Genomic DNA, 26967 nt, shown 5'->3' with positions numbered 1-26967 from the left:
TGCACTTCTCTCTTAGACAAAAACTACTAGACGTCGCAAATGATGTCGCATACACGTGCTCACAACATCAAATGCATCACTGAACTTTTTGTTTTTCTAAACCGCTTTAGTTGACGTTAAGAATGATAAATATATATTAGCATGTAAAATCTAGAAAGGACTCAAACATAATGAACCTGTATCGTTAGAGCGTGCGTAATGCATACACTTATATCCGCAAGGAGATAAAGCACGTGAACTACCATAAAGATAATAGGCGTGGCGTTAGTGCTGCTGTTCATGATAGCGTGAACTCATGCAGCCCGAAGGTGGTTTTATGGGTGAATTGCTTTAAGACCCTGGACTGCCGTCGCTTGCCGTAACGCAAGCAAAACCACATAAAAAATAGAAAAGATGATCCAAGTAAGAAATAAAGAAAGATGGAAAAGGAAGAAATACGAATAAAAATAGCAAGGGCAACCGAAATAGATAAACAATAAAGAAGAAATAAAGACAGAAAGATGTGAAAAAAAGATAGAGAGGAGGACAGAAAGCTCAAGTGAAACAAAGCAGACTTCCCAGCTACGCACTTTCTTCAGGATTGCTGCATGTATACACAACTTTGTGTGCCCGAGACGTGCGCTCCGACGGCAGTCTGGTGTGCTATAGAAAGCATCAACACCGTGAGGCTGGCCTTAAATATGTCGTCTGACAGCAATCCGGCCAGCCTCGCGCAGCCGCGAAGGTCTAGTTGTTAAAAAAATTTGCTTCCGACCCGCAGGTCGTTGGTTTAATCTGGGCAATAGCGGATGCATTTTCGATGGAGGGAGAGATGCTGTACGCCCGGGCGCGCCAATATGGGTGCACGTTCAAGAACCCCAGCTGGTCGAAATTTCCGGAGCCCTCAACTACGGCGTCTCATATTATCTTGTGGTGCTTTTGGGACGCTAAACCCAACTGATCAATCGATCCGGCCAGCCTCACGCCTTTGTAGCGTTCTTTAAAGTGCAGCTGAGTGGCGAGGAGCAAGACTGCCATTGTACCGCAGGTCTAACAAACCAACGACATGCGGTAAGTATGCGAAGTGCATGTAAAAGAAACATTTATTTACTATATGACATTGTATATGTGGATATATTGAATTTCCAATCAGTGTCCATGTGCAACGTACCTGCAACATTACTCGGCCGAGTTTTTCACAGTTGCGGGTACATTTAATCTTCGCAATTTGGATTTTATGGATATCTGAGAGACACTCACAATGTCCATGAGATACATACCAAGGATGCATACACAATATTTGTGCTTCACTGATCTTATCTCGACGCTGTTCGAAAGACCATTGCTCTCTGCTTTTGGTGTTTATTTGAGAAGCACATGGCTGGTACCCGTGGTCACTGCTGCCCAATTGTGAAGTGCTGCTCTCCCTACCAGCGAAACCTGCTTGCATGGTACACCATCAGTGGCCAAGCTGTCCATGTTAGGAAAGTTATTGGAGGCCATGGGGGATATGTGCTCGACAAGTGTGAAGCTTACTATTGGCCAAGCAAATGAAGGCTGTGCTTGCCAAATCATGGGAAACACTCGTTTCCGTGGTTGGCGCTGTACTGGAATGCTATGCAATAGCAAGGCATGTTCTTGGCATCAGAGCCAAGCATTTTGGGCAATGAAAATTCTTGCACATTGATTTTAGTTTTTGTCTTGGCTACAATTTGATATGCCTGGCTACCTCTTTATAATTTTTTTTTCATGGCCCCTACTCCCTCCCCTCAGAAAAGTAAGAAAGCAAATAGTTCTGGTGCTTCAGGTTTGACACATATACAAGGCAACATGCCATTTTTTTCATTCCTTCCACAATTCTTGCGATCCTAAAGCATTGTTTCAGCTTCCGTTGGAGTGATCTGCAATAGCGGTATGCCTTTATCACATAGGCACACCTTCTTCATCTGAAGAAAGCATGAGCCATCCCTTTGTTACGTCTAAAACAGCTGCGTCAGTTTTGCTGAACAGGGTACATCTTCCATCTGTAAAAAATAGAAAAAAATATCCTGAGGTTGTTTCTTTCAGGCAATCACTTTCACCAATTTTAAACAAAACACACAGCAAAAGCATTTGTTTGTTCTAATTTGTTATGCGTGATTATGGGGAGGACAGCACCTGCAGAAACAGGAGGAAAAGTGTTTTTGGACGGCATAATGCTTCTATTTTTTTACTTTCAACTACAAGTTTATTACTAAAGTAGCATGCATAGTCATGCAAGAGCCCCATCGATACGAAAGAAATGACGTAAAAAAATTAATATTCTTTCATCCTCGCCCCAGGGGCGTAGCTAGAAATTTTTTTTGGGGAGAGGTTCATACCGACTCAATGGAGGGAGGGGGGGAGCAGAAACATCAGTTTTTCCTCTGTCACGTGACTAAGCGATGGTTTGAGCAGATTATGTACTGTCTACATGTGTATCAATGTCTTGAGACTACCCTTGTCTCCCCAAGGGTATGGTTGTGAAGAGAGTAAGTACAACTAATGTAATCTCAGTAATGCAATAAACGACAGGTAATTGATTGATTGATATGTGGGATTTAACATCCCTAAACCGTAATATTATTATGAGAGATGCCGCAGTGGAGGCCCCCGGAAATTTCAACCACCTGAGTTCTTTAGAGTATACAAATCTGGGCACACAGGTCTACAGCATTTTCGCCTGCATCGTAAATGCAGCCGCCGCAGCCGGGATTTAATCCCGTGACCTGTGGGTTAGCGACCGACTACCTGAGCCACTAGACCACCCGCGGCAGGTGTAAACGACATGTACAGTAACCGTTCGGAGCAACGGCCTGTCGCCGCACCATGGAATGTACTAGTCTTTGAAAACGCATCATTGCGACGAGCCGTCCGATCGTAGAAGACATTGTTATTCGTTAATCTCTGTTAAGCGTAGATGTCGTAGTCCTCGTCAGGGCGAAGTGCGCTTCACGAGTAAAGGACGGCACCGCTTACAACGAGGAATGAGTAGTACACACGCAGCATGTTTTTGTACATTGATAATTTCGTTTCAGTTTTGCCTGATTTGCTGAGCGAATAATTTCTTAATGTTGATTCGTGGGACTACTTGCCTCTAGAAATCATTTTTATGTTAAGCTCTACATGTCAAGCAGCCCTGACGCAGTGCTAGCTTTTTAGTCAATATTGCTTACTTTACTGCGTGCATCCAAAAATGCTTGCCATACGCAATAAGTAATTTTTTTGTAAGTTGTGCTTCACGCCAGCAACACAATTTCGCATGCGTTATTTTTCGGGCAAACGTTTTCGCGAACTTGGTTGTCAGTACAGTTGCACCTTCACTTTTCATAGCAATAAAGTACTCCAGTCTTAGAGGTTTCATCGCGCAGTCCGCAAAGACAAAGTAACTATTGTTAGAGATGTCAGTTGGTCTCAACAAAAAATGCACCTGGGACAAGACTACAGCTACTCACATAGAATTAGCTTGTTCGGTGGTTTCATACAGAAGAAAACTGAAATACGTGCAAATACGCGTAATGTTCTCGTTTTATTTATCAATTCTTTCTTTGATTTTGTTGATCTGCCCCCTGAAATGATCACGTTGCCGCAGGGTTTCCTACTTTGTTTGAAAGTATGCAGCTGTTATTTCTTTTTACGACAACAAATTAAAAATTGTACAGAATATTTCTTCACGCAGCATAGATATTTCATGTAAACACTGTTCTAACTAGCACTTGCACCGGCGCGAACAGGAGCAGCCTCGTGCCACACAAAACCTTTAGTGATCTGTTCACTAGTGATGAAGAAAAAAAACTCCGGTCTTTTTAAGAGCATGGTGCACCATAATCGGTTTCTCAGAACACATGAACTCCGACGAGAAGTGACAGCGCATGCAACACGAGTTTACCTACGCTTTACTGCGCACCATCCGTGCCTGTCGGTTATCTGTTTCATGCATTGTGAAGTGAGTCACTGGAACTTCACTGCTGGCATCAACACGTTCGGAGTCATTCACGTTTGTGGTAGGGGATCACAACGCAACAGAACTACCGGCCTTCTGTAGGAGCACAATCACAAACGCGAGACGTTTCCCTTACACAGTTAGATACTGGGCAAACGCGACCTTGCCGGGACCTTTAGGAAAGCGGATGAAATGTATACCTGCGAATCTTTCCAGTAGGGGAGAAACGAGTGCTGGTGTTTAAGGCGGAACATTACCAGCCGACATGTATCATCTATAGAGTTCTCGATTCTAGCTTCAAGTGTCACCGCCCGAACTTTGCTAAGTGCGTTGCTCCCTAGCAACGCAAAGTCACCCCCTTGAAATACGCTGTCTACACGTATTGGTGGGTAGTTCGTGTTCTGTGTCGATCAGTTCTCTTCCGTGAGACTCGATGGCCACGCCAAAACGCCGCAAGGAAACGCTTGATGATTATTTCTCGATAGGTGGCGCTTGCCCCAGTGCACGCTTGACAACTGGTGAAAAAGCTACATCAGCTGAAGAAACGGTTCGCAGCTGTAGTTCAGCACTGCCTAAATACGACTATAGTGTGCCGAAAAAACTCCCGGAAACCGATCGAAAGATACCATGCACGGAAACCGTGATTCCAGATGATGACAATGCCCAAGACGCGAAGTGTTGCAGTACAACGAGACTAGACGAAATTTGCTAAGACGCCATAGAAACCAGGTGCTAACTACACATTTTCCTCGTTAGTGAGCGCTGATTGAAGTTCTAACCTCTCTGGCTAGAAATGTTTGTCTAGTTGGTGTATTTTTAAATTCAGGAAGAAGCTCTCTGCAAGGAATGTGAACTTTTTTGAAAACAAAGTTCAGACAAGGGGACTCACCAAGTCTTTAGAGTGTCGCGGTCCTCTTTCTGTTCACGCGTAGGAAGAACACGCTCGAAAACATAAGAAGGCACAACGAGTATGACTACCACAAGACTGCTGTTGTATACACGTGTCAGTCTTTGTGGCAATTGAAAAAAATAACGAACAATTTTCCGGTGTGTCATGTGTCTTTTTCTGCGTGAAACGTTGCTTGTACAGGGTTACTTCATTGTTTGTAAAAAATTACAGTTATTGCGTTTACTGTTTTAATTTTTACATGATAACATGTCCACCTACGTTTCTTCATTTAGTGAATTTAACGTGCGTTACGTCGCAAGTGGCAGAAATCACTTGGTGCGCCCTTGTAGTCATGTCAATGTAAAAGAACAAGCAGATGAAGCGAATCAATATGTATATATATATATATATATATATATATATATATATATATATATATATATTTATAAAAGAAGGTGTCCTTAAAATACCAAGAAGTGGAGGACGGGCAAACCGAATACTTTTTATTTTTCCTACGTTTCAGCCGGGGACCAACCTTCATCAGGGAAAACACGATATGTAATTGCGCTTTTCTTGAGTAGGCATGGTATATCAATGGCCCCTGACACGGGAACAATCACTATCATACACTATCTACTGTGACGTGCGAGTAATGAACAGCAGAGAATGTCAAAGCAATGTCAAAGAAAGATTATGAGAATGCATGAACGGGGTTTACATCAAGTAGATCACATGAATATCAGTTTGAAAAGTACAGTAATATCTACAAACAAAACTTTCAAACCCATACAGCAAATCACACGCACAAAAAAGACAAAAAAGTATAGCAAAAAACGTTCAAATGGAACAAGATGCGTAACTAAGAATTTCATGGGGCTCAAACAGAATTGATAACACAAAGTCAAGAAATTCACTGCCCTGAATAGGTGTAGTGAAAATCAGCGTTAACAGTGATTCTGAACAGACTGTGATGAAACTAGAACTTAGTTCTGCGCTGGAAGAAACGTCAGTTTGCCTGGATCTTCATTTATACCGGATAAGATCACGTTTGACGTGTGTATCAGAAATGACTCGCGCAGTTCCCTATCATCATGTGAAGGGAAACCTGATTCCAGTATAGTAGCTCTTAGTTTATTTTATGAGTGACCAGGAATGATAACGTGCTTAGACAAAGGTAGATTGGGTAGGCTTGTGGCATGTGAGTTATGGTTATTAAAGCGCAGTATAAAAGGCGTTTCAGTATGTCCGATGTACTGGAGTTTGCACACAGAGACCACAAGCATGTATCATAGTGTAAAGGTTTCCCATCCCACTATGAATTCGTCAATCCTGACGAAGGCCGTGCCACGGCCGAAACGTAGAGTAAACAATTATCAAACTTTCGTAAGTGTGCTCCTTCATTCCTAATTATATATATATATATATATATATATATATATATATATATATATATATATATATATATATATATATATATATATATATATCGCCAGCGGACTACACGGAAAGGTGAAATACAAGAACGGCGGCTCCCTGCCCACTTGGGGAAGAGTGGGTGCAGGGGAGGTATTGTTGACAATGATGACATTGCTTATCTACCTCTGCTTTACTCTGTTGAAATGCTGCCCCTTTCTAATTACGCCGTGTCGGTCTTGCTTCTTCTCCTAAATTTTCTATATTTTATTTATTGTTTGTCCTCCCGTTTCGCTGTTTCTTTTTTTTCTTTTCTCTCTCTCTCTCTCTCTCTCTCTCTTTTGACCCCTGCCCTCCTGTCTCGACAGGATATAAGAAGACACGGAACATGTGTAAATAGTATTATGCCTTGAAAAAGACTGGGTTCCTGTCGAAACGTCGGCACAATAAACAGTTGTTATGTGAAAGCGCATCTACTTTCATATATATATATATATATATATATATATATATATATATATATATATATATATATATATATATATATATATATAATATATATATATATATATATATATATATATATATATATATATATATATATATATATATTGTGCAGAAGAAAACGCATTGTTGTTGGCAATCAGCACAATCAGCATCGCCACCACTTGGGTACTGAGTACTGGGCTCGTCTCGCTCACCTCGTGCTGATCGTCGCCGGCATCTGCCTGAACGTTGCTCTGTCCCGATCGTGTTTTCATCATAGAGCCGCCATCACAACGCACTTCAATAAACCCCTTTTAAATTGGTGGAGAGTCCTGACATTCGCCATTGCTTGAACCTGGGTGCTGCCATTCGCCGTCACCTAAACCTGGAGCTCCGCAACCGAACACTACCACCCATCATGGCCAGCAACAACGCGCAACCTGGCTCTTCCACTCCATCCTCCAGCACCCCCAGCGTTCTTCGCTTGCGAGAGCCCAAGGTATTTAGTAGAGCTGATGAGACCGATGTGGAAGACTGGTTCACCCATTACGAACTGGTGAGCGCAAACAACAAGTGGGATGACGCCGACAATTCGACTAACGTCATCTTTTACCTCACTGACGTTGCCGAAATGTAGTTTAACAACCACAAAAACTACATTACGACGTTGTCTATCTTCAAACGTCCTTTGCTGACGTTTTTGGCCAACCCACTGTCCGCAAGTTCAGGGTCAAACAACGCTTGCGGACTCGCGCACTGAAGCCATTGAAATTGTTCACCGGCTAGATAAAAGACAGCGTTGATCTTTGCAACCACGCGAACACCGCCATGCCTGAGTCTGAGAAGATTCAGTATATCCTCAAAGAGATAAATGACGGCGCATTTCAGATGCTCCCGGCCCGTAATCCTGCCACCGTTACGGAACTTGTCACTTTATGTCAAAGTTTCGACGAGTTGCGGAAGCAGCGCGCCCTGACTCAGCCATTTTCCTCACATGCCGACTCGCTTTCCAGTCTTACTTCTGTTCCCGATCACTCACCAACCCTGCAAGAGATTAAAGACTTTGTGCGCGAAGAAGTAGCTCGGCAACTGTCGTTGATTACCTTCACGCAGCAGCAGCCGTTCTCTCATCTGCCCTCACCGCTCCGCAACGTTATTGCCGAAGAGGTAGCTCAGGTTGTTCTCGTCGCTGCCCAGCAGAAGTCTGTGGCCACGCCTGTTTCCCATGCATCGGCTACGCAGCCCGTAGCCGCGCCTCTTAAATATGCCCAGGTGGCACACAGCAGATCCCGCCAGCAGTATTTGCCACCTATGTCTTCAATTGCTCCCCACTCTACCCCTCTTTCGACATTTTGGGCCGCACCGTGAGTCAGCAATCCCCGGCGCACTCCTGACAATCGACCGATCTGCTACGCCTGCGGTACTGCAGGACACGTGGCACGATATTGTCGCCGTCGCTTCCAACCACTCCACGACGCTACTCGGCCGTTCCCGTATGACCCGCAGCCCATGCACCTACCTGCTCCCTATCCCTCACCACAATATGGCTACACAAACCTTCCCGAGTTTCAGTCACCCAAGCCCTAATCTCGGACTTACTCTCCGCGCTCCCCGTCTCCTCGCAGGCGATCACTGTCCTCGATGAGTCCGCGACCCGCTTTCTCCAACCGGGAAAACTGAACGCCGCAGTTCTACAGGCAAGAACTGCACCGTCGTCGAAATGCCCAAGTCCTCGCACTTCACCTGCTAACGTCGTTGCCATATCAGTGGATGGTGTTTCTACCTTTGCCGTCATCGACACAGGTGGTGCCGTTTCTGTTATAGCCGCCCAGCTCTGCCACTCCCTACGCAAAGTGACCACGCTACTCTCTGGACTATCGCTTCGTACGGCTGGCGCACAACCAGTTTGATCTCTCGGCACCTTTACAAGGCTCTACGTACGTTGTCGAGTTTAATGTGCTTGCGATGTGCTTGCATGACGTTATCCTCGAATGGGACTTTCTGTCACATCATCAAGCCGTCTTCGACTGCGCACGCACTGAAGTTCAACTTTCGCACCTGTGTGACGAACCTTTGCACGAAACTCTTGAGCAGTCGCCAAAACTCGTTGTCCATGAAGACACTGATATTCCGCCAGCCTCTCTTGCTATATGTCTCTGTTTGCTGCAATGACCATAACGATGCTACGGTAATTTTCACACCTTCCGACATTTTAATGAGCCACAGAGCCGTTTTCTTGCCTTTCGCTACACTTGACGTCACTGCTGGCCACAGCAATATTTGCGTCCACAGCCCCCTTTCTGCACCACTTACGCTACTTGCTGGCGAATGTCTCGGTCGAGTGGAGTACCTTGATTCTTTTTTCTTCCTTAACATGCCAGACGAATCGTGCAGTAGCGCCTCGGCCGAACTTTATGCCCTTTCCACAACGGCATGCTCGTCAAGTGACATCTTCCGGAGTTCCATCGCCGACACCTTGAGTGCTCAAGAACGCGCTGAGCTTCTTAGTCTCCTCCAGCACTTCCCGAATTCATTCGGCGTTTCTCAGCTGCAATTGGGTCAAAGTCATTGCGTCAAAGACCGTACCGTGTCTCTGCTGCAGAACGTCACGTCATCAATGACCAGGTAGAAGACATGCTACGCCGTCGCGTTATTCATTCGTCGCACAGTCCTTGAGCATCTCCTGTCGTTCTAGTTCGAAAGAACGATGGGTCGATTCGATTTTGCGCCGACTACCAAAGATTAAACAAGGTGACGCGGAAAGACGTCTATCAATTACCACGCATCGACAACGCCCTTGACAGCCTCCAAGGAGCCGAATTCTTCTCCTTAGACTCTCGATCTCGATACTAGCAGGTTCCTATGGCAGCAGCTGACCGCCAGAAAACTGCGTTCATTACACCAGATGGCCTGTATGAATTTAACGTAATGCCTTTTGGGCTTTGTAATGCTCCTGCCACGTTTCAACGACTTATGGACAGCACACTGCGTGGACTGAAGTGGTCTGTGTGTCTATACTACCTCGATGACATTGTCGTTTTCTCTCCCGATTTTTCTACACATCTGCTTCGGCTCCAACTGGTTCTGACGTGTTCAACCAACGCTGGGCTCCAACTGAACCTTAAAAAGTAACGCTTCGCCGCGTGAGAGCAGTCCACCTTAGGGGACATTGTGTCCAGGCACGGTATTTTACCTGACCCTGCAAAACTTCGTGCAGTCGCTGAGTTCCCGAAACCTACTAAGCTGGAACAATTAGGCAGTTTCGTAGGATTATGCTCGTACTTCTGGCGCCTCGTTCGAAATTTCACGGCAATCATATCACCACGTACCCACCTCCTACGCGGTGACGCTGACTTTTCATCCTTGTCTCCTGAGTGCGACGTCGCGTTTGCCACGCTCCGTTGTCTGCTAACCTCTCCTCCCATTCTTCGGCATTTCGACTCAACACCTGCAACAGAAGTTCACACAGACGCTAGAGGGGCTGGTCTTGGCTCTGTCCTCGCCCAACGCAAGCCGGGCTACTCTGAATACGTCGTCGCTTATGCGAGTCGCACGCTCACTACAGCTGAAGCCAACTACAGCGTCACTAAAAAGGAGTGCTTAGCGCTAGTGTGGGCGTTGCGCAAGTTCTGCCCTTATTTGTGCGGTTGCCCATTCGACCTTGTAACGGACCATCATGCACGCCACATTGCGAGATCCTTCTGGCTGCCTAGCTCGGTGGGCACTGCAAATCCAGGAGTGCGACATTCGCGTGATCTATCAGAGTGGACGCAAGCACTCCAACGCCGACGCGCTGTCCCGTTTGCCTTTACCTCCCTACTCGGCCTGCGGAACCACTGGTACCAACTCTGTCGCATCTCTCGACCTTGAGCCCCGCCGCGGTGGTCTAGTGGTTAAGGTACACGGCTGCTGACCCGCAGGTCGCGGGTTCGATTCCCGGCTGCGGCGGCTGCATTTCCGATGGAGGCGGAAATGTTGTAGGCCCGTGTGCTCAGATTTGGCTGCACGTTAAAGAACCCCAGGTGGTCGAAATTTCCGGAGCCCTCCACTACGGCGTCTCTCATAATCATATTGTGGTTTTGGGACGTTAAACCCCAAATATCAATCAATCTCTCGACCTTGACTCTTTGCCAGTGAATAACACAAGGACCCGTGGATCGCTTCCCTTTTTGACTGTCTCTCTGGATCATCGACCACTACGGTATCACGATCTCTCCGGCGTCAAGCTCCTCACTTCGCAATTCGTGATCGGCTGCTACACCGACGCAACTACGCCCCTGAAGGTCGTAGGTGGCTCTTGGTTGTCCCCCGTAGCTTACAATCACAAATGAGTGCCTGCTTTCACGACGACCCCCAATGTGGCCATGCCGGAGTTTTCAAAACTTACGAACGTATTCGCCATCGCTTCTACTGGCGCGGAATGTATAATTTTATTCGAAAATTTGCTATGAGCTGCCATGACTGTCACCGCCGCAATTCTCCGCCTTTACACTCGTTCGGTGCGCTTCAGCCGCTTCCGTGCACTGCCGAACCTTCCAATCGGATTGGAATTGATCTCTATGGCCTTCTACCAATACCATCAGATGAAAATCGGTGGATCATAGTCACTGTGGACCATTTAGCACGCTACGCTGAGACCGCCACCCTGCCAAGTGCCACTGCGCGGTCCTCTATCGCTTCCTACTACGACATGGTGCACCTCGAGAGCTACTAAGTGATCGAGGTCAAGCCTTCCTATCAGGGGTCGTCGCGGCTCTGCTTTCTGAATGACATGTTGTTCATCGCAATACCACGGCGTACCACCCGCCAACAAACCGGCTCACTGAGAGATTTAACCGCACCCTCAGTGACATGCTCGCGATGTATGTGACATCTGATCATACTTACTGGGATCGCACTCTCCCATTCATCACGTTCGCATACAACACTGCAGCACAGTCTACCACTGTATTTTCACCTTTCTTTCTGCTTTATGGACGCGAACCTTCCCCCACCATCGACACTCTCCTTCCATAACCTCATGACGCATCCGAATGCCCCTCTGTGTCTGAAGCTGCCCGAAAAGCAGAAGAGTGCCGTGAACTCGCACGTACATTCACGTCACAAGAAGAGTAGCACCAGAAAGAAAACCACGCCGACTATTCACGAAGCCACAGCTATTCCCCAAGATCACTTGTATGGCTGGCTGTTCCTTACCAAACCACGGCCTTTTCTTAAAACTCCTCCCAAAGTACGAGGGCCCTTACTGCGGTTTAGAGCAAATTTCGCGGGTGAATTTTCTCATTGAGCCACTTTCCCCATCTGACGACATGCGCCAGCGTGGACGTGACATCGTCCCCGTCGCCCGCCTTAACCCATACCATAGCCCTCTGCCTCCAGACTCTTAGGCCGCCAGGATGGCTTTTCTTCGGCGGGGGCAAATTGTGAAAAAGAATACACATCGTTGGCAAGCAGCATCGCCACCGCGTGGGTACTGGGCGGGTGCTGGGCTCGTCTCGCTCGCCTCGTGCTGATCATCACCGGCATCTGCCTGAACGTTGCTCTGTCCCGATCGTGTTTTCATCGTAGAGCCACCGTCGCAACGCACGTGAATAAACCCCTTTTTATGATATATATATATATATATATATATATATATATATATATATATATATATATATATATATGTATATATTATAAAGGAGATTTATTAAGCAGAAAGGTTGATGCTTGGAAGGCTTGGAAGGCGATGCACCAGCCGCAATTTCCGAGCTCGAGTCGCTGCTGCACACTCCATGCTGCTGCCTCTGCACCGGAGTACTTCCTCTTCTTTACAATGGCCCCACGGAGAAAAAAGGAGCCATCCTGGCGACTTAGTCCTGGGCAGGCGGCGTTGAACCGTGGTACTGCTTGAGCCTCTGGACGTGTACAACCTCGCGGTTGCGACGTCGCAAGTCTGATGGTGGCGTAAGAAGCTCAATGAGGTAGTTTACTGGCGAAGTTTGTTCGACAATACGATATGGCCCATCGTACTTTGGCAGAAGTTTGGAAGAGAGCCCAGGTGTGCGATGCGGCACTGACAGCCATACAAGAGCACCCGGAAGAAAAACGGGAGTTGAGGTCTGGGCATCATGAATTGCTTTTTGCCTGTTTTGGTCATCGCATGTAAAGCGACGAGGTAACTGGCGGCATTCTTCTGCGTGTCTGGCGGCGTCCAAGATCGGTAGGCACTCGGACGCGTCCGGTCGATAGGGCAAAATGGTGTCAATGGTGTGGGAGGGGTGACGGCCGTAGAGGAGGCAAAAAGGGGAGAAGCCTGTTGTCGCTTGCGTTGCCGTATTATAGGCGTATGTAATGAATGGGAGAACTAAGTCCCAGTTAGAGTGATCAGGCGTCACATACATAGATAGCATGTCACCGAGAGTACGATTAAAGCGCTCGGTAGCCCCATTGGTTTGTGGGTGGTAAGCAGTACATGTGCGATGTACAATAGCAAACTCAGCGAGCAATTTTTCAATGACCTCGGACAAGAAGGCGCGGCCGCGGTCACTGAGGAGTTCTTGAGGGCCTCCATGACGCAACACAAAATGACGCAGTAGGAAAGTGGCAACCTCCTCTGCTGTAGCCGTTTTAAGAGCAGTGGTCTCAGCATAGCGCGTTAGGTGGTCGATAGCAACTATTATCCACCTGTTGCCAGTCGGAGTCAATGGAAGTGGCCCATAAATATCTATTCCAACCCGTTCGAAGGGTCGGGAAGGGCATGGTAAAGGCTGCAGTTCACCAGCGGAGGCGTGTGGTGGAGATTTTCGGCGCTGACATTCGGCACAAGAGCGGACGAAGTTGCGGACGAAGGTATACATGCCACGCCAGTAGTAGCGATGTCGAAGCCTTTCGTAGGTCTTGAAGACTCCTGCGTGGCCACATTGTGGGTCAGCGTGAAAAGAAGAACAAATCTGTGACATCAGGGTTCGTGGAACGACGAGCAGCCACTTGCGTCCCTCTGGTGCGTAGTTACGTCGATAGAGAAGCGTGTCACGTATCGAGAAGTGTGGAACTTGGCGCCGAAGCGTTCGCGTCTTTAGGAGTTCAGAAGTGTCGGAGAGATGATTGAGGAGAGATGCAGTCCACGGGTCATTGCGTTGTTCGATAGCAATGGTGTCAAAGTCAAGCGATGACAATGTGGAATCGCAAGCGGAGTCAGCTGTGGCATTCTGGGACAGGGGGGAACGGGAAAAGGCGTCGGCGTCAGCATGCTTCCGTCCTGACCGATAAACCACGCGTATGTCGTAATCTTGAATTTTCAACGCCCAGCGAGCGAGGCGGCCAGATGGGTCTTTCAACGTCCCAGCACAGCGCGTGGTGGTCGGTCACGACGTCAAAAGAACGACCATATAGATATGGGCGAAACTTTCCAAGGGCTCACACAATGGCTAAGCACTCCTTTTCTGTGACGCTGTAGTTGCTCTCAGCCTTGGTAAGTGTGCGACTAGCGTATGCCACGACGTATTCCTGATGTTCCGGTTTACGCTGTGCGAGCACAGCACCCAGGCCTACACCACTGGCGTCGGTGTGGATTTCAGTTGGAGCTTCAGGATCGAAATGGCGTCGAATGGGTGGCATCGTGAGAAGCCGTCGCAAGGTGGTGAATGCCTCGTCGCAGGCAGGGGACCACGATAAGAGGTCTTTACAGCTGCTGAGAAGTTGCGTGAGAGGTGATATAATAGACGCGAAGTTTCGGACAAATCGCCAGAAATACGAACACAAGCCGATGAAACTTCGAAGTTCTTTGATGGTGGCAGGTTTAGGAAACGCCGTAACAGCTCGCATTTTCTCGGGATCCGGGAGGATGCCTTCCTTGGAAACAACGTGGCCCAAAATGTTCAGTTGACGCATGGCAAATCGACATTTTTTGTGGTTCAATTGCAAACCGGTGTTAGTTAAGCAAGTAAAGACGTGCTGAAGGCGACGTAAGTGTGTGTCAAAGTTAGGGGCGAATACCACGATATCATCGAGGTAACACAAGCATAACTTCCATTTTAGTCCACGCAGGATGTTGTCCATCATTCGTTCGAACGTTGCAGGTGCATTGCAAAGTCCGAAGGGCATGACGGTGAATTCATATAAGCCGTCTGGCGTGACAAAAGCGGTTTTGGGGCGATCGGCCTCCGCCATAGGCACCTGCCAGTAGCCTGACCGCAAGTCTAACGAGGAAAAGAACTCGGCACCCTGCAAACTGTCCAAAGCATCGTCAATGCGCGGTAGTGGATAGACATCCTTCAGCGTGATCTTGTTCAATCGCCGGAAATCGACACAGAAACGAATAGAACTGTCTTTCTTTTTGACGAGAACCACCGGAGACGCCCATGGGCTCTGTGAAGGTCGAATGACGCCTCTGCGAAGCATGTCGTCTACTTGGTCAGCAATGACGCGGCGTTCTGTAGCGGACACGCGATATGGTCGTTGTCGCAGTGGTGAGTGGGACCCATTGTCGATGTGGTGTTCTACTGCTAAGGCACGGCCGAGAGATGTTTGTTCAACGTCGAAAGATTGGCGGTAGCTCTCAAGAATGGTGAGGAGCTGTGAACGCTGCGAAGATGTCAAATCTGCAGCGATGAATGGTTGAAATATGTTTGCTGACGTTGAGTCAGGCGCTGAGACGACAGCCAGTTCACAGACGGAGGTAGAAGGCACCTCATCGGGGACGGATATAATTCTGGAAGAACTGATTGTCTCGACGTGGCCAAGGCATTCGTGACAAAGTAGGGATAAAGACGACGACTCATGATTATAAATTGGCATTGTGGTTGAGCCTTCTACAAGATCGAGAGCAGCAAAAGGCAGGGGGAGGGCTCTTCGGGTGACGAATATTGGAGATTGTGTGAAGAAGACCGTGCCGTCGGATATGGCGCTGCATGAAACTGGCACGAACGCAAAAGAGCATGGAGGGATGTAGGTGTCATCGCTAACGACAAGTCTAGTAACAAACTGGGTGTCGACGGACGCTTGGTCATCCAGTGAGCAAAATTCGACCTCAGCCCTAGCACAGTCGATTACGGCGTTATGACGCGACAAAAAATCCCATCCCAAAATAATATTGTGGGAGCATGATGAAAGAACCATGAACTCTATCGTATACAGAATGTCCTGATTTGTCACGCGGGCTGTACATACTGCGGTCGGTTGAACAGGTTGAGCACTGGCTGTGCGAAGCGATAATCCGGAGAAAGGCGTCGTAACCTTACGAATTGAGCGACAAAATCCAGCATCTATAACCGAAACAGCTGCACCGGTATCTACAAAAGCGAGAGTACGGATATTTTCGACGAACACATCAATAACATTGGTAGGTGACAAATGAGGACTTGGGCAAACCGAAACTTGCGCAGTTCTTGCCTCAGGAACTGCGTCGTCTAGTTTTCCTCCTCGTTAGGTGCGGGCCGTCGACGCATAGGAGAAGGCGAGCGGCGGCGTGGAGAGGGCGAGCGAAGACGTCCCGACCGAGGGCGGTGGTCGTCCTGGTAGCGGGCTGGCATTGGAGTGGAGGAACCGCATCACGCGTTGGAGTCAAGCGGGAAGAAAGGCTCACGGCGGTTTTCATTGGTGATATGCGTCCGGCGGCGGCAACACCTTGCGACGTGTCCGGGGTATCGACAAGCGTAACATATCGAGCGATTATCGAGGGTGCGCCACGGGTTGGCGGTGTTAGTGCTGGTCCAGTGAACTGGAGCTGGGGGATAGCTCGCGCGAGGCTTGAACGGAGGCGCAGGCGCCTTGCAAGTTGGCATGGCTGCAGCCGCGGCGTAGGTGAGAGGAGCAGCCACAAGATTAGGCTCGCGAGCAGCTGGTAAGGCCTCGGCGACCTCTCCTTGAATGACGTCACGTAGAGACGATGGTAAAGTTGTGGTAGCTTCTGGTGTGAAAGGCACCAAGGAAAGCTGTCGTGCAACTTCTTCGCGGACGAATGCTTTTATTTTGGCTATTAGTGACGCGTGGTCATGACCACTGATCACACTAGACAGCGATGCCAAATCGTGCGCTGGAGGACGTCTTGTCAGAGCTCGCTGCTTCCGCAATTCATCGTAGCTTTGGCAGAGGCTAATTACGTCGTTAACAGTGGTCGGGCTTTTCGCTAAGAGCATTTGAAAAGCGTCGTCCTCAATCCCTTTCAGGATGTGCTTACATTTTTCAGCTTCCGTCATTTCGGCGTTCACGCGTCTGCACAAATCGACGACGTCCTCTATGTAACTTGTGAAGGTTTCACCCGTTTCTTGTGCGCGTGTGCGTAAACGTTGCTCGGTACGAAGTTTTCGGACGGCAGGTCGATCGAAGACTGCTACAATCGACGTTTTAAACTGCGGCCACGTTCGGACCTCTGCCTCGTGGTTTCTAAGCCAAAGGCTGGCTACACCCGCGAGGTAGAACGAAACGCGTGTCGACTTGTCCGCGTCCGTCCATCTGTTTAAAGCGCTCACCCGTTCGAAAGTCGAGAGCCACTCTTCAACGTTGTTGTCATCTGTTCCACTGAAGATTGGAGGCTCCAGCTGAGGAACATTGCCTGGACACGTGGCCGGAAGAGATGGAAGCGTCTGCTGATTGGCGTCCGGCATAGCAGAAGGTAGCCGTCGAGAACGGAGTTCCAGGATGGTAGCGAGAAGGTGTAAGGGACGGTACCCGGCACGGCTCCACCAATTATAAAGGAGATTTATTAAGCAGAAAGGTTGATGCTTGGAAGGCTTGGAAGGCGATGCACCAGCCGCAATTTCCGAGCTCGAGCCGCTGCTGCACACTCGATGCTGCTGCCTCTGCGCGTGAGTACTTCCTCTTCATTACAATATATATATATATATATATATATATATATATATATATATATATATCCTTTGTATATTTTTCAGCATTATGTTTCTTGTTCTGCACTGTTCTGCACACTGCTGAACAATAAAACTTGCGCTCACCACAGCTGCTCATACTGAATTTCGTAATGCGCTGCTTTAGGTTTATGATCACCAGGTCACGGGATTGAATCCCGGCGGCGGCGCCTGCATTTTCGATGAAGCGAAAATGCTGTAGGCCTTTGTGCTCAGGTTTGGATGCACGTGAAAGTGAAAGAACTCTAGGGTTGTCACAATTTTCGGACCCCTTCACTACGGTGTCTTTCTCAATTATATGGTTGTTTTGGGACGTTAAACATCACATATCAACGAATAAAAGAGGTTTATGATCACCGTTTTTTATTTATCATCTTAAGTTGCATGATCAGTGAGTTGCCTTGCACGTTTGCCTGTGTTGCAACTTCGTCATTTACACTTCGGAGTGCCTTCAGCCGCTATGATATAATATAGATATGTATCAATATATTGTACACCCGAATGCAAGCGAATTTTGGTGGATAAGTCAAGTATACTGTCGTGTGCGTGCGCGCGTGTGTTTAATTGTTAGCAGACAGTCTAGTAAATGTTAGCAGACAGGCTATAGTGAAAATTATTGTAGCGATTGACTATAAGGAAATCTGTCTCGGCGGGTACCCGTATGACTACCACTGAAGCATTAATCCCGTAGTCAAGCCCGCATACAACGCTCGCCGCCGAGATTACTGCCCAAAGTCTCACATTGTGCCAAAGCCTTAAAAAAAAAACCCGAGACAGCGAGGTCTTCTCGTGTGCAGACATTATTAACTGTGAAAGCACCCAGGAATGATATTGTGATTGTAGCACCGCTTCGTTTCTAAATCACGTCAGCGCGAATCGACAAAAAAAAATGGCCCTGCATCTCAATGTTTCACTGCAAATGTTGTCGATAAACGATAGTCTTGCGTCTGCAGAGAGTCAACAAAATATTTATTTGAAGTTCTGCGTGAGAAAATCGGTGCATTGTATTCTGGAGGCGCTGCGTTAGAGAGTCTCGATCCGTGCAGCGAAGGTGAACGAGCGCATCGAGGCACATCAGGCACGAGCGCTGTCTGGCAGTTATTTTCGAAAACGAAGGAAGGCGTGTAAGTCTGTCTCGGAGGTGATAAGGTGTAGAACGCAATGCGACGGGCAGGTGCCACCACCGTGTCGTCTTAGCAAAGCGTTGGAAACACTTGCCTTTCTGAGCACAGCATTACATCGTCAGCGCAGCGTGATAAACGCTACTGTCCTTATAATTACTTATGTATGCCTTATATAGTATAAAGACACATCTAAAAATATAGACGTGTTGTTATGGTGCATCCCAAATGCACAATAATTGCTTTTTAATTGACAATCGCACAAGTATGTTCGCTGAAACCTCATGACGTATCCGAATGCCCCTCTGTGTCCGAAGCTGCCCGAAAAGCGGAAGCAATATTGGTGAGCGCTGCCGTTGGGGTTGGCCGTTTGAGGTATCGTTTGATGTCGCTTGGGTACCGCAGACAAATAGACAAATGTACAGAAAGACAGACCAAAATTTTTGCGCTGAAGTACCCCAAGAAAGATTATCTTCTTTAAAAAAGGTGGGTAAGTGGCGGGGGAGAAACGGGGGTTGGTGCTAAAAATTTCGGGGGGGGGGGGGGGGGGGCTTTTAGCCACGCCAATGCCTCGCACCCTTTTTAAAACATATATTGTCTCAAATGAGAACAGGTCATTTTTTTCTGAGAGTGTTATAGAAGTAGCATTGGCGCACAAACGCGGTTTCGTGTCCTTTTTTGTATGTTTATAAGTTTATATGTTCCTTTATATTTATGAATGTTACTGAGGTATTCAGTGTACCATAATTTACGAAGGTTATTTTTGTCGACTAGCTTTTGTTGTGTAGTGACAGCTTTTTGCCGCTTAGCTGTGCAGCTGACGGTTAAACAATGAAATTGGTATATTTCTCTGGTTCTCAGCTCCCACAAATTGGAAAGCTGATAGAACAGAAGATAAGATTATTCAACATAGAAGTGGTGAGCACATGGTGGCACTAAAACTGTATCAGTGCTTAATCTTGCTTGAGATGCCCCAAGTTGGTTTTATGGAGGGAGGCAACAATTATAAACTGAAAAAAAGTTGTATTAGAAGGTTAAGTTTCTAAACAAACATCAGTGATGCAGTATGTGCAACATTCTGCTCCCAGTAAAAGATTTTTTAAAGAACGGCAACCAAAACATTCAGAAAAGCTTGTGTGGGGGCTAGTTGAAACATACTGCAGGAAAGGGCTGCGCTGCAAAGTTGTTGACGAAAAAGTTCTGGATGAAAAACTGTATAAAAAAAGCACGTGCAATACGCCATAGATAGCACCCCGATAGCACCATACGTGATTTGCTTGCAGTGCCCGCTCCCTTCTATGTTACTCCGCCCATCCCCTTTTAGGCTATTTGTTTCAATACACTTGAGTTGTTACATGCGCTTTCCCTGTGCTAGTCTAGTTTTTCGTTCACAACTTTGCAGCGCAGCCTTTTTCAGCGACCAAAACACCACAGAATAGAGAAGTATACATAACACAAACTCATAATGAGGTTGTTACTTACAAAAGCCAAAGCAAGACACAAATTTATTTGTTTTTTGTTGATGCTGAACGACGAAGAGCGCCACTATTATCTTTAGGATGCGGACAGTGCATAGTCACCTAAAATATCCATGGAAATCGCAGTGGAGCCATTCTCGACAATCAGAAGTCATGATCACCAGATTTCGATGTCATGTTCCCCCATTAAACGTTTATTGGTACAGGGCTGGTCTGACAATATCACCCCTCTGCCAATTCTGCGGAGAACTGGAAAATATCGCACATTACTTGTTGTCATGCCAATTCTGCGGAGAACTGGAAAATATCGCACATTACTTGTTGTCATGTGCAAAATATTCTCGGATCAGAAATCGATTTCAAATTATTCCTTTTACAAAAATAGGCTTGACCTTATCAGAGAAAATATTTTAGGCTTTGGTGCCTCAGGCTTGGTATTCTGCCACAAGGATGCCTTTGATGCCGTGTGTAACTACATTATAAATACTCAACGAGCGTCATTTTAATCAGGTATTTAAAATTCCTCGTCATTTCATTAAGGTAAAACTTAAGTCTTCAAAGTTATTCCCGTCAGGTTATTACGGCAGTATGGAATACAGGCTCAAAAGCATATTACTTGTAGTTAAGTAAAATATTTTACGTATAATGGTCATATCATTTTTTTATTCTTAGTTGTAAATTTTGTAGGTTACCTAAAATAACATTTGACAGTCTCTACGTTGCATTCTTGGCCAATCCCTCAAAGTGGGTACGTGCCATGTATCTAGGATAGCAAAGCAAAGCAAAGCATTATTCTTTCAGACTGCTTCTGTGTGTGTAGTTCATTAACTGCGCCTAATATGTCCAATGCTCTAAAAGTATTTTGCGCTTGTCCCAAGACATTTACGACTCATTCGCTTGGTGTAGATACCAGGGCATTAAGGTTTCTTCCTCAATGAACATCCATATGCACTCGCAGTGGCCTCACATAATTATCCCACAGTTTCTATAGTGCCAACGCTAGCATTTATCGCCGTGGGACGCTTTGAAAAGTTTCTCATGTCAGATCAGTTTGAAAAATCTCACTTGGCAACATCTGTTTTTCCTGATTTTAAGTACCCCTGGAAAACTCGATGGTGCTCCTCTAGAATGGCGGAGATATCAATTACGAGACTAAGATGCCGAGTCCTCCCCCCCCTTTGAAATTTTATCTACACAGGTCTGGTATGGCACAGTCTCCCCTATGCTTCCACTGCAACGAGAGTGAATCTCTTCACCATCTCTCTTAACATGCAGGTTACATACAAACCAAAGGAAGAGACTGTTAGAAGAACCTCTCCTTAGGTTGGCTCTAAATTTATCCCTTCCGGTGGTCCTTTGCTTTAGAGCAACTGAAAAGGAATTTGGCAACAGGAACGTTTGCGAGGCCATAGGCGATTCTCTAAACGCAACAAAACGATTAGAATGTTAAGCTGAGGCATAAATTCACTTTATTTCAAACCATAATAGCTTGTTCGTTTTTTGTATTACCTCATTTTATTTTATTTCTAATCTATCGTTTACTAATTGGTTCTTTGTTTAAACATCCTTAACTAAATGATCTAGCTGGTAAAACAATTTCATCTCAGAAATGAGGCACCATCTATTCCATGGCCGATCCCCCGTGGTGGATTGCACCAGGACTCCAAGGAACAACAAACCAGCCAAAGCGTTCGGGATAAAGAAGAGGTGGACGGGTGGGGCTTCGCCATGGGGACAGCGGCTCGTTCCTTTCCTGAACAATTTGGTGCCGTAAAAACCGGGAGGAAGGACCTTCGGTGGTGAGATGGAGCGGAGTGCACAAATTTCGACCGCAGCCGTAGCCTCGAGGACTTTTGTGAAGCCGCTATGGGTAAAGTGGATGTGCGAGACATAATCACCGCTGTGACCTGGGAGCACGACTCCAGTTGCAACTAAGACCACTAGGAGCACCCATGGACTGACGTGAGTACAGACACCATCTGGAGGTTTGCAAGACGGGAGTCCTCATGTCTACTTCGGCTCTGTCCTGACTCACCCTTCATGACGATGGCCCGATATTCACAAGTAAAGGCAGTCTATAGATCAATGACGTACATCTTGACAGTGCGGCCCCGTGAGTGCAGGCATCGTCTGGAAGCTCGCGAGACGGGAGCCCTCACGTCTTCTTCGACTCAGTCCTGACTCGCCCTTCACGACGATGGCCCGATATGCACAAGATCATAATTAACTGCCCGACAAATGACGGATCTTCGTTGTCCGAATTTGTGTCCGAAACCCCTATTCATGTAAAAAAAAGGCAGCATTGATATTTCTAAACACTATAAGGTTCAACGAAGAGAAAGCTGACATGCTGCGAACGATCGGAGGAGGAGCTTGAGGAGTGCAAAAGACGCTATTTCTGCAGCCCAAGTGGAAGAATGTGTCAGCGTCTGCAGGGGAAGAAGGAGTCAGAATTAAAGATGGGGTAAGAAAATAAAAGTGACGTCCATGGTTCAGGACGTGGAGACCACCGTCTACAAATAGCTGTCCAGTGCCCTGAAAGAACTGAAGAATCTCCCTGAAATCTTGGGTGTTGCGGTGGGAAAGGGAGAACACGTTTTTCCGGGCAGCCGCGGGTTGCTGGGGTACAAATGAAAAACCACAGAGGACCACTCATGGAATTCTCCTGTTGATTGAGTGCTGGCGAAGGTCGCCAAATAATTATACTTCATACAGCGAAGCCTGTGACAGGCACCAGCATGTTTACAATCAACGGTGTACTTAGCATACATTCTCCGTATGCCTGAATATGCTAGTTTCGTGTGATATTTTTTGTTATATGTCCTTAAGTGACAAACAGTAAAAAATACAGAACAGCGCTTCAAGTTTTGTCGAAAGCCATTACTCAAAAATGACAGCTGTAACCATGTAAAAAATGAAGTAGAATGGAAATTGTTATCATCGCGTGAAATAAAACTGCGGTTAAAGCACCTATGTGAAGCATTTCATCCTACACTCATATTAGAAAATGAATGTACCTAAACAGTCTTCTTCGCGCAATGATAATTAAGATATTAAAATGTCGTATCAGATATCATTTTTCTAATAATTCGTTTTAAGTGCGAAGCATTTCTTAGAGAATTTTGATGAATTTGGGCGTATCTATCTATCTATCTATCTATCTATCTATCTATCTATCTATCTATCTATCTATCTATCTATCTATCTATCTATCTATCTATCTATCTATCTATCTATCTATCTATCTATCTATCTATCTATCTATCTATCTATCTATCTATCTATCTATCTATCTATCTATCTATCTATCTATCTATCTATCTATCTATCTATCTATCTATCTATCTATCTATCTATCTATCTATCTATCTATCTATCTATCTATCTATCTATCTATCTATCTATCTATCTATCTATCTATCTATCTATCTATCTATCTATCTATCTATCTATCTATCTATCTATCTATCTATCTATCTATCTATCTATCTATCTATCTATCTATCTATCTATCTATCTATCTATAGATAATAGATATCTCCTTTGTTTCGCACACCGTTCTTTTGTTCTTTAGGAAACATTGTTACACAGTGAGCGGGTGATATATACAAGTGGGTCATCGAAAGTGGTTATTGTGTTCCTACTCCATCTGATTGCTCCAAACATTGCCCTTCAAAGAACATGCAGGCTTCCCTATCAATGCACATAAGGCACCGTGTAGCACCTTTAGTGTGTGCTATGTATTGTCGAATAAATAAGTAAATACTGGCCGACTGTGTTTCTTGTAGGTATTTTCAGTCATGCTATCATTGCCATACCCTATTTGAAAAAAAAAAGAAAATCCAAAGTTGCGGAATCCAAAGCTTGACCCCTGTGATTTCTATGAAATGTTAGCTTATACGTTTTTCCACGTTGCACGTAGCGTTTCTTGCTAGCATGCGCATAGCTAAAAACGAGTCTTCGCGGACGCTGTTTGACGGCGAATAAAAGTGGCGATATGCGCAGGCCATCGCGTACAGCGTCGCCGTCGTCAGTGATCTAGGCGTCGCGCCATTCAACTTCACGCTTACGTCCACCCAAGGAGGGGCTATCAGTGTCCCTTAAGATAACGGCAGTCACTCAAGAAGAAAAGGGGGTCAACGCGAGCAGATTACGACAGCTGAGGAAAACTGCCGCTAGAGGTCTCGTTTGACGTCGCATGTGCGCACAAATACAACGGTCGAGTTTCGTTTGTGTCCGTTGAATATTCTTTTCTGCTTGTGACATCTGCTTCGAGGATATACAGCCTTTGATGTAGCCAGCCAGCAGATCACATACGTTGTTCTCATGGCTCCCGTAGAACAGCTTCGACGTGGCATTCTTGAAGCCGCATGACGTGGGTAATGTATGCGGTTGCCTACTTCAAGAACGACGGATCCCGGCGAAAAGTTTGTTCTTTGTTATGTGCTGCGCTTTTCCTCAAACCACTGAGTACGCGCCGAAAGGGCATCAAACAACAAGTGGCGATTACAACGCTAAATTTCGGGCCCTTCTGTGACGTGTCCCGACGCATGCTGACAACAATTTCCACTTGCACGGATATTTTGACAGATTGTGCACAAAATTCGCAAATTTATTCAAACAGAAGCGAAGATAGTAGCTTATCAGGTGAAAAAAATAGGAAAGCCGTCAGAAAGTGATGCAAAAAGGAAAACCACCAGTGCTGCAGTTTTACATACCTAGCACGAAAGCAGCTCTGTGAAGCTCCCGGAGAGATCCATGCTTCACACCATCGTCGCAACGTTGTGTTGCCTCTGAAGCAAGAAGCCTTGACCAGTGGGTGTTTTGATAACGTACGTGAGGGTGAATTTATCGAGTACAGATCGGATACGTCGTTCTCATGGCTCCCGTAGCACGATGCCTTCTTCTTACTACAAACGTTACTCTATGGGTGAGTGTGTGCAATTGTGAATACGTGTATTTGTGCTCCGTTTAGATGAGTTTATAACTTGGGATCAAAATATCGTAAGCGAATCGCACCACAGTGGAACACTTCTTTGCCTTACATAACTATGCAGACTTCACGCAATCATAATATTGTCATCAGCATATTCTATACGTCCCCATATCAGATACCTTCTTTTCAGGACGAAGGCCTCTCTCAAATGTCTCTGATTCTTTGTATATTGTGTGAGCTGTTTACTTGTGGGCACTTGTTAATTTCGCTTTCTTATCTTAGTTGCCCATTCCTGGGACTCAGTCTCGTAGTTTTTATAGACCGCTGTCTTTCAGTTCTGCGCCTAACGTGTCCTGCTCAGGTTCTTTTTTTTTTGCTCAAAATGAGCTAGAACATATGCTACTCATGTTTGTTCTTATGTAAATCATGCTGTGCTTGGGTCTGTTATTGCTTTTTCCTGGTCTGTTATCGAACCAAGCAGCATGCAAAACACGCTGCGTGGTCCCTATTGTTTCCTGATGCAGCCTTGCTGTCCTCAAAGTTTTCAGCCCTTATGTATATTAGCACTGAAAATGTCGAACAATCGTACACTTTTCGCCTGATGAGCAGCGACGAATTGCATGTTGTGATCCCAAAATGTGTGCTGTAGGCACTGCAAGTCATTCTTAATATTCAGTGGGTTTCCCTTTCGTGCGTTGCTTCACCTGACAGTAATTGACAGGTGCTATAATTGTATATGCATACTCTCTTGAAGCAGACACGTCCTTGCTAATGAGCTCTTAGAAGCGGAAGACCAAGAGCCTCCAGCTATTGTGACTGAAAATGATAGCCTGTTTTTGAGACTCATTACAGGAGCTTACTGCTTTTTCATAGATTGTAAATGTTCGTCGCTGAATTTGTGAGTGCAAACAGTAGTGTGACATCATAAATTTCAGTCTTGTTGCGTATGAGGCTTTCCTACACTTGCTATTTTCAACTCAGGGACAGTTAACGCACGATATGTCATATATTTAGTGACAAATGATTACTTATATGCTGTAACAGACGCTGTCGAAGTTTGATGGCAACTCAGTAAGCTAGTGCGAGAGCTGTAAAGCGGGTCACCATTTGTACTTGCTTTGCGCGTTTTCTCACTTGTCAAGAGTGCTCTTGCTGTTACAGTAGTGCTTCCGGTATCGTGAAACTAATTTTATAGTACGTGAAAAGTTGTTTTACTGTTTAGTGTTGTTCAAGTTATCACAGAGACTAAAACAACAACAAGAAAGAAGACAAGGTATCTCTAAGCTGCACTTGAGTTTAAACTTTTGAGGCTTGAATTGTGACAAAAGTTTTGTGAATGTGTCAAACTTGTCTAGGTCGATGGCAAGGCGTTTGATAATCTGTTGCGCTCAGGACAAGGTGGAAGTGTGCTGGTGTGCGCATTTTATTATTTATAATTATGTTGTAAAACTTCATTACGTATATATTTATTATGAAAACAGGCATTTAGTATCATTGCACATAAAACTAAAATGTAAGCCTCCTTGTAAGTGCGTAATTCATTGGTCGTATTCATTCGGAGGAAACACTAGTACTGACCTAGCTGTCGAGAGTGAGCGTGCCAAAAAGTGTTAGTGTTACTGGCGAAAATTGTAGACCGTGCTTTTATTAAATGAAAGCACGGTTGATATGCAGAATATCCAGTTCATTCAAAATTGAATGTCTATTGTTTGTTGTTAGCCAGCAGGGGACAGAAGTGATAAACACAAGTGCAGAAATGTGGGCACCATTCGAAATTGTGTCCAAAAGAAGAAAACACAATGAAACTGACAATCGTCATATTGTAGGCACTTAGGCCTACTTAGCACTCCTTTAAAA

General features: G+C 45.9%; 1 protein-coding gene and 1 long non-coding RNA gene across 3 annotated transcripts in view; one reads left to right on the top strand and one right to left on the bottom strand.

Annotated features, from left to right (window-relative positions):
• Window positions 1-1068: 1068 nt before the first annotated feature.
• Window positions 1069-24981, bottom strand: LOC119170857 (uncharacterized). Its single transcript, XR_005109760.2, has 3 exons — window positions 24893-24981; window positions 10062-10176; window positions 1069-2003 (listed from the first exon to the last, which is right to left on the bottom strand). It is a non-coding gene; the product is annotated as an uncharacterized LOC119170857 (long non-coding RNA).
• Window positions 24328-26967, top strand: part of LOC119169868 (uncharacterized) — a 49396-nt gene continuing 46756 nt past the window's right edge. The window contains exon 1 of one of the 2 annotated variants that reach the window (XM_075886527.1): window positions 24328-24553. In XM_075886527.1, coding sequence (XP_075742642.1) covers window positions 24545-24553 — 9 coding nt within the window. In that variant the 5' untranslated portion in view covers window positions 24328-24544. Of the gene's footprint in view, window positions 25105-26967 lie in introns of both variants that reach the window. The other variant, XM_075886526.1, reaches the window with a different exon arrangement.

Source organism: Rhipicephalus microplus, chromosome 2, assembly GCF_043290135.1.
Source record: "Rhipicephalus microplus isolate Deutch F79 chromosome 2, USDA_Rmic, whole genome shotgun sequence".
Taxonomy (NCBI): Eukaryota; Metazoa; Arthropoda; class Arachnida; order Ixodida; family Ixodidae; genus Rhipicephalus; species Rhipicephalus microplus.
The sequence above is the reverse complement of the archived record's forward strand: the minus strand, read 5'-3'. Positions and strand labels throughout refer to the sequence as shown.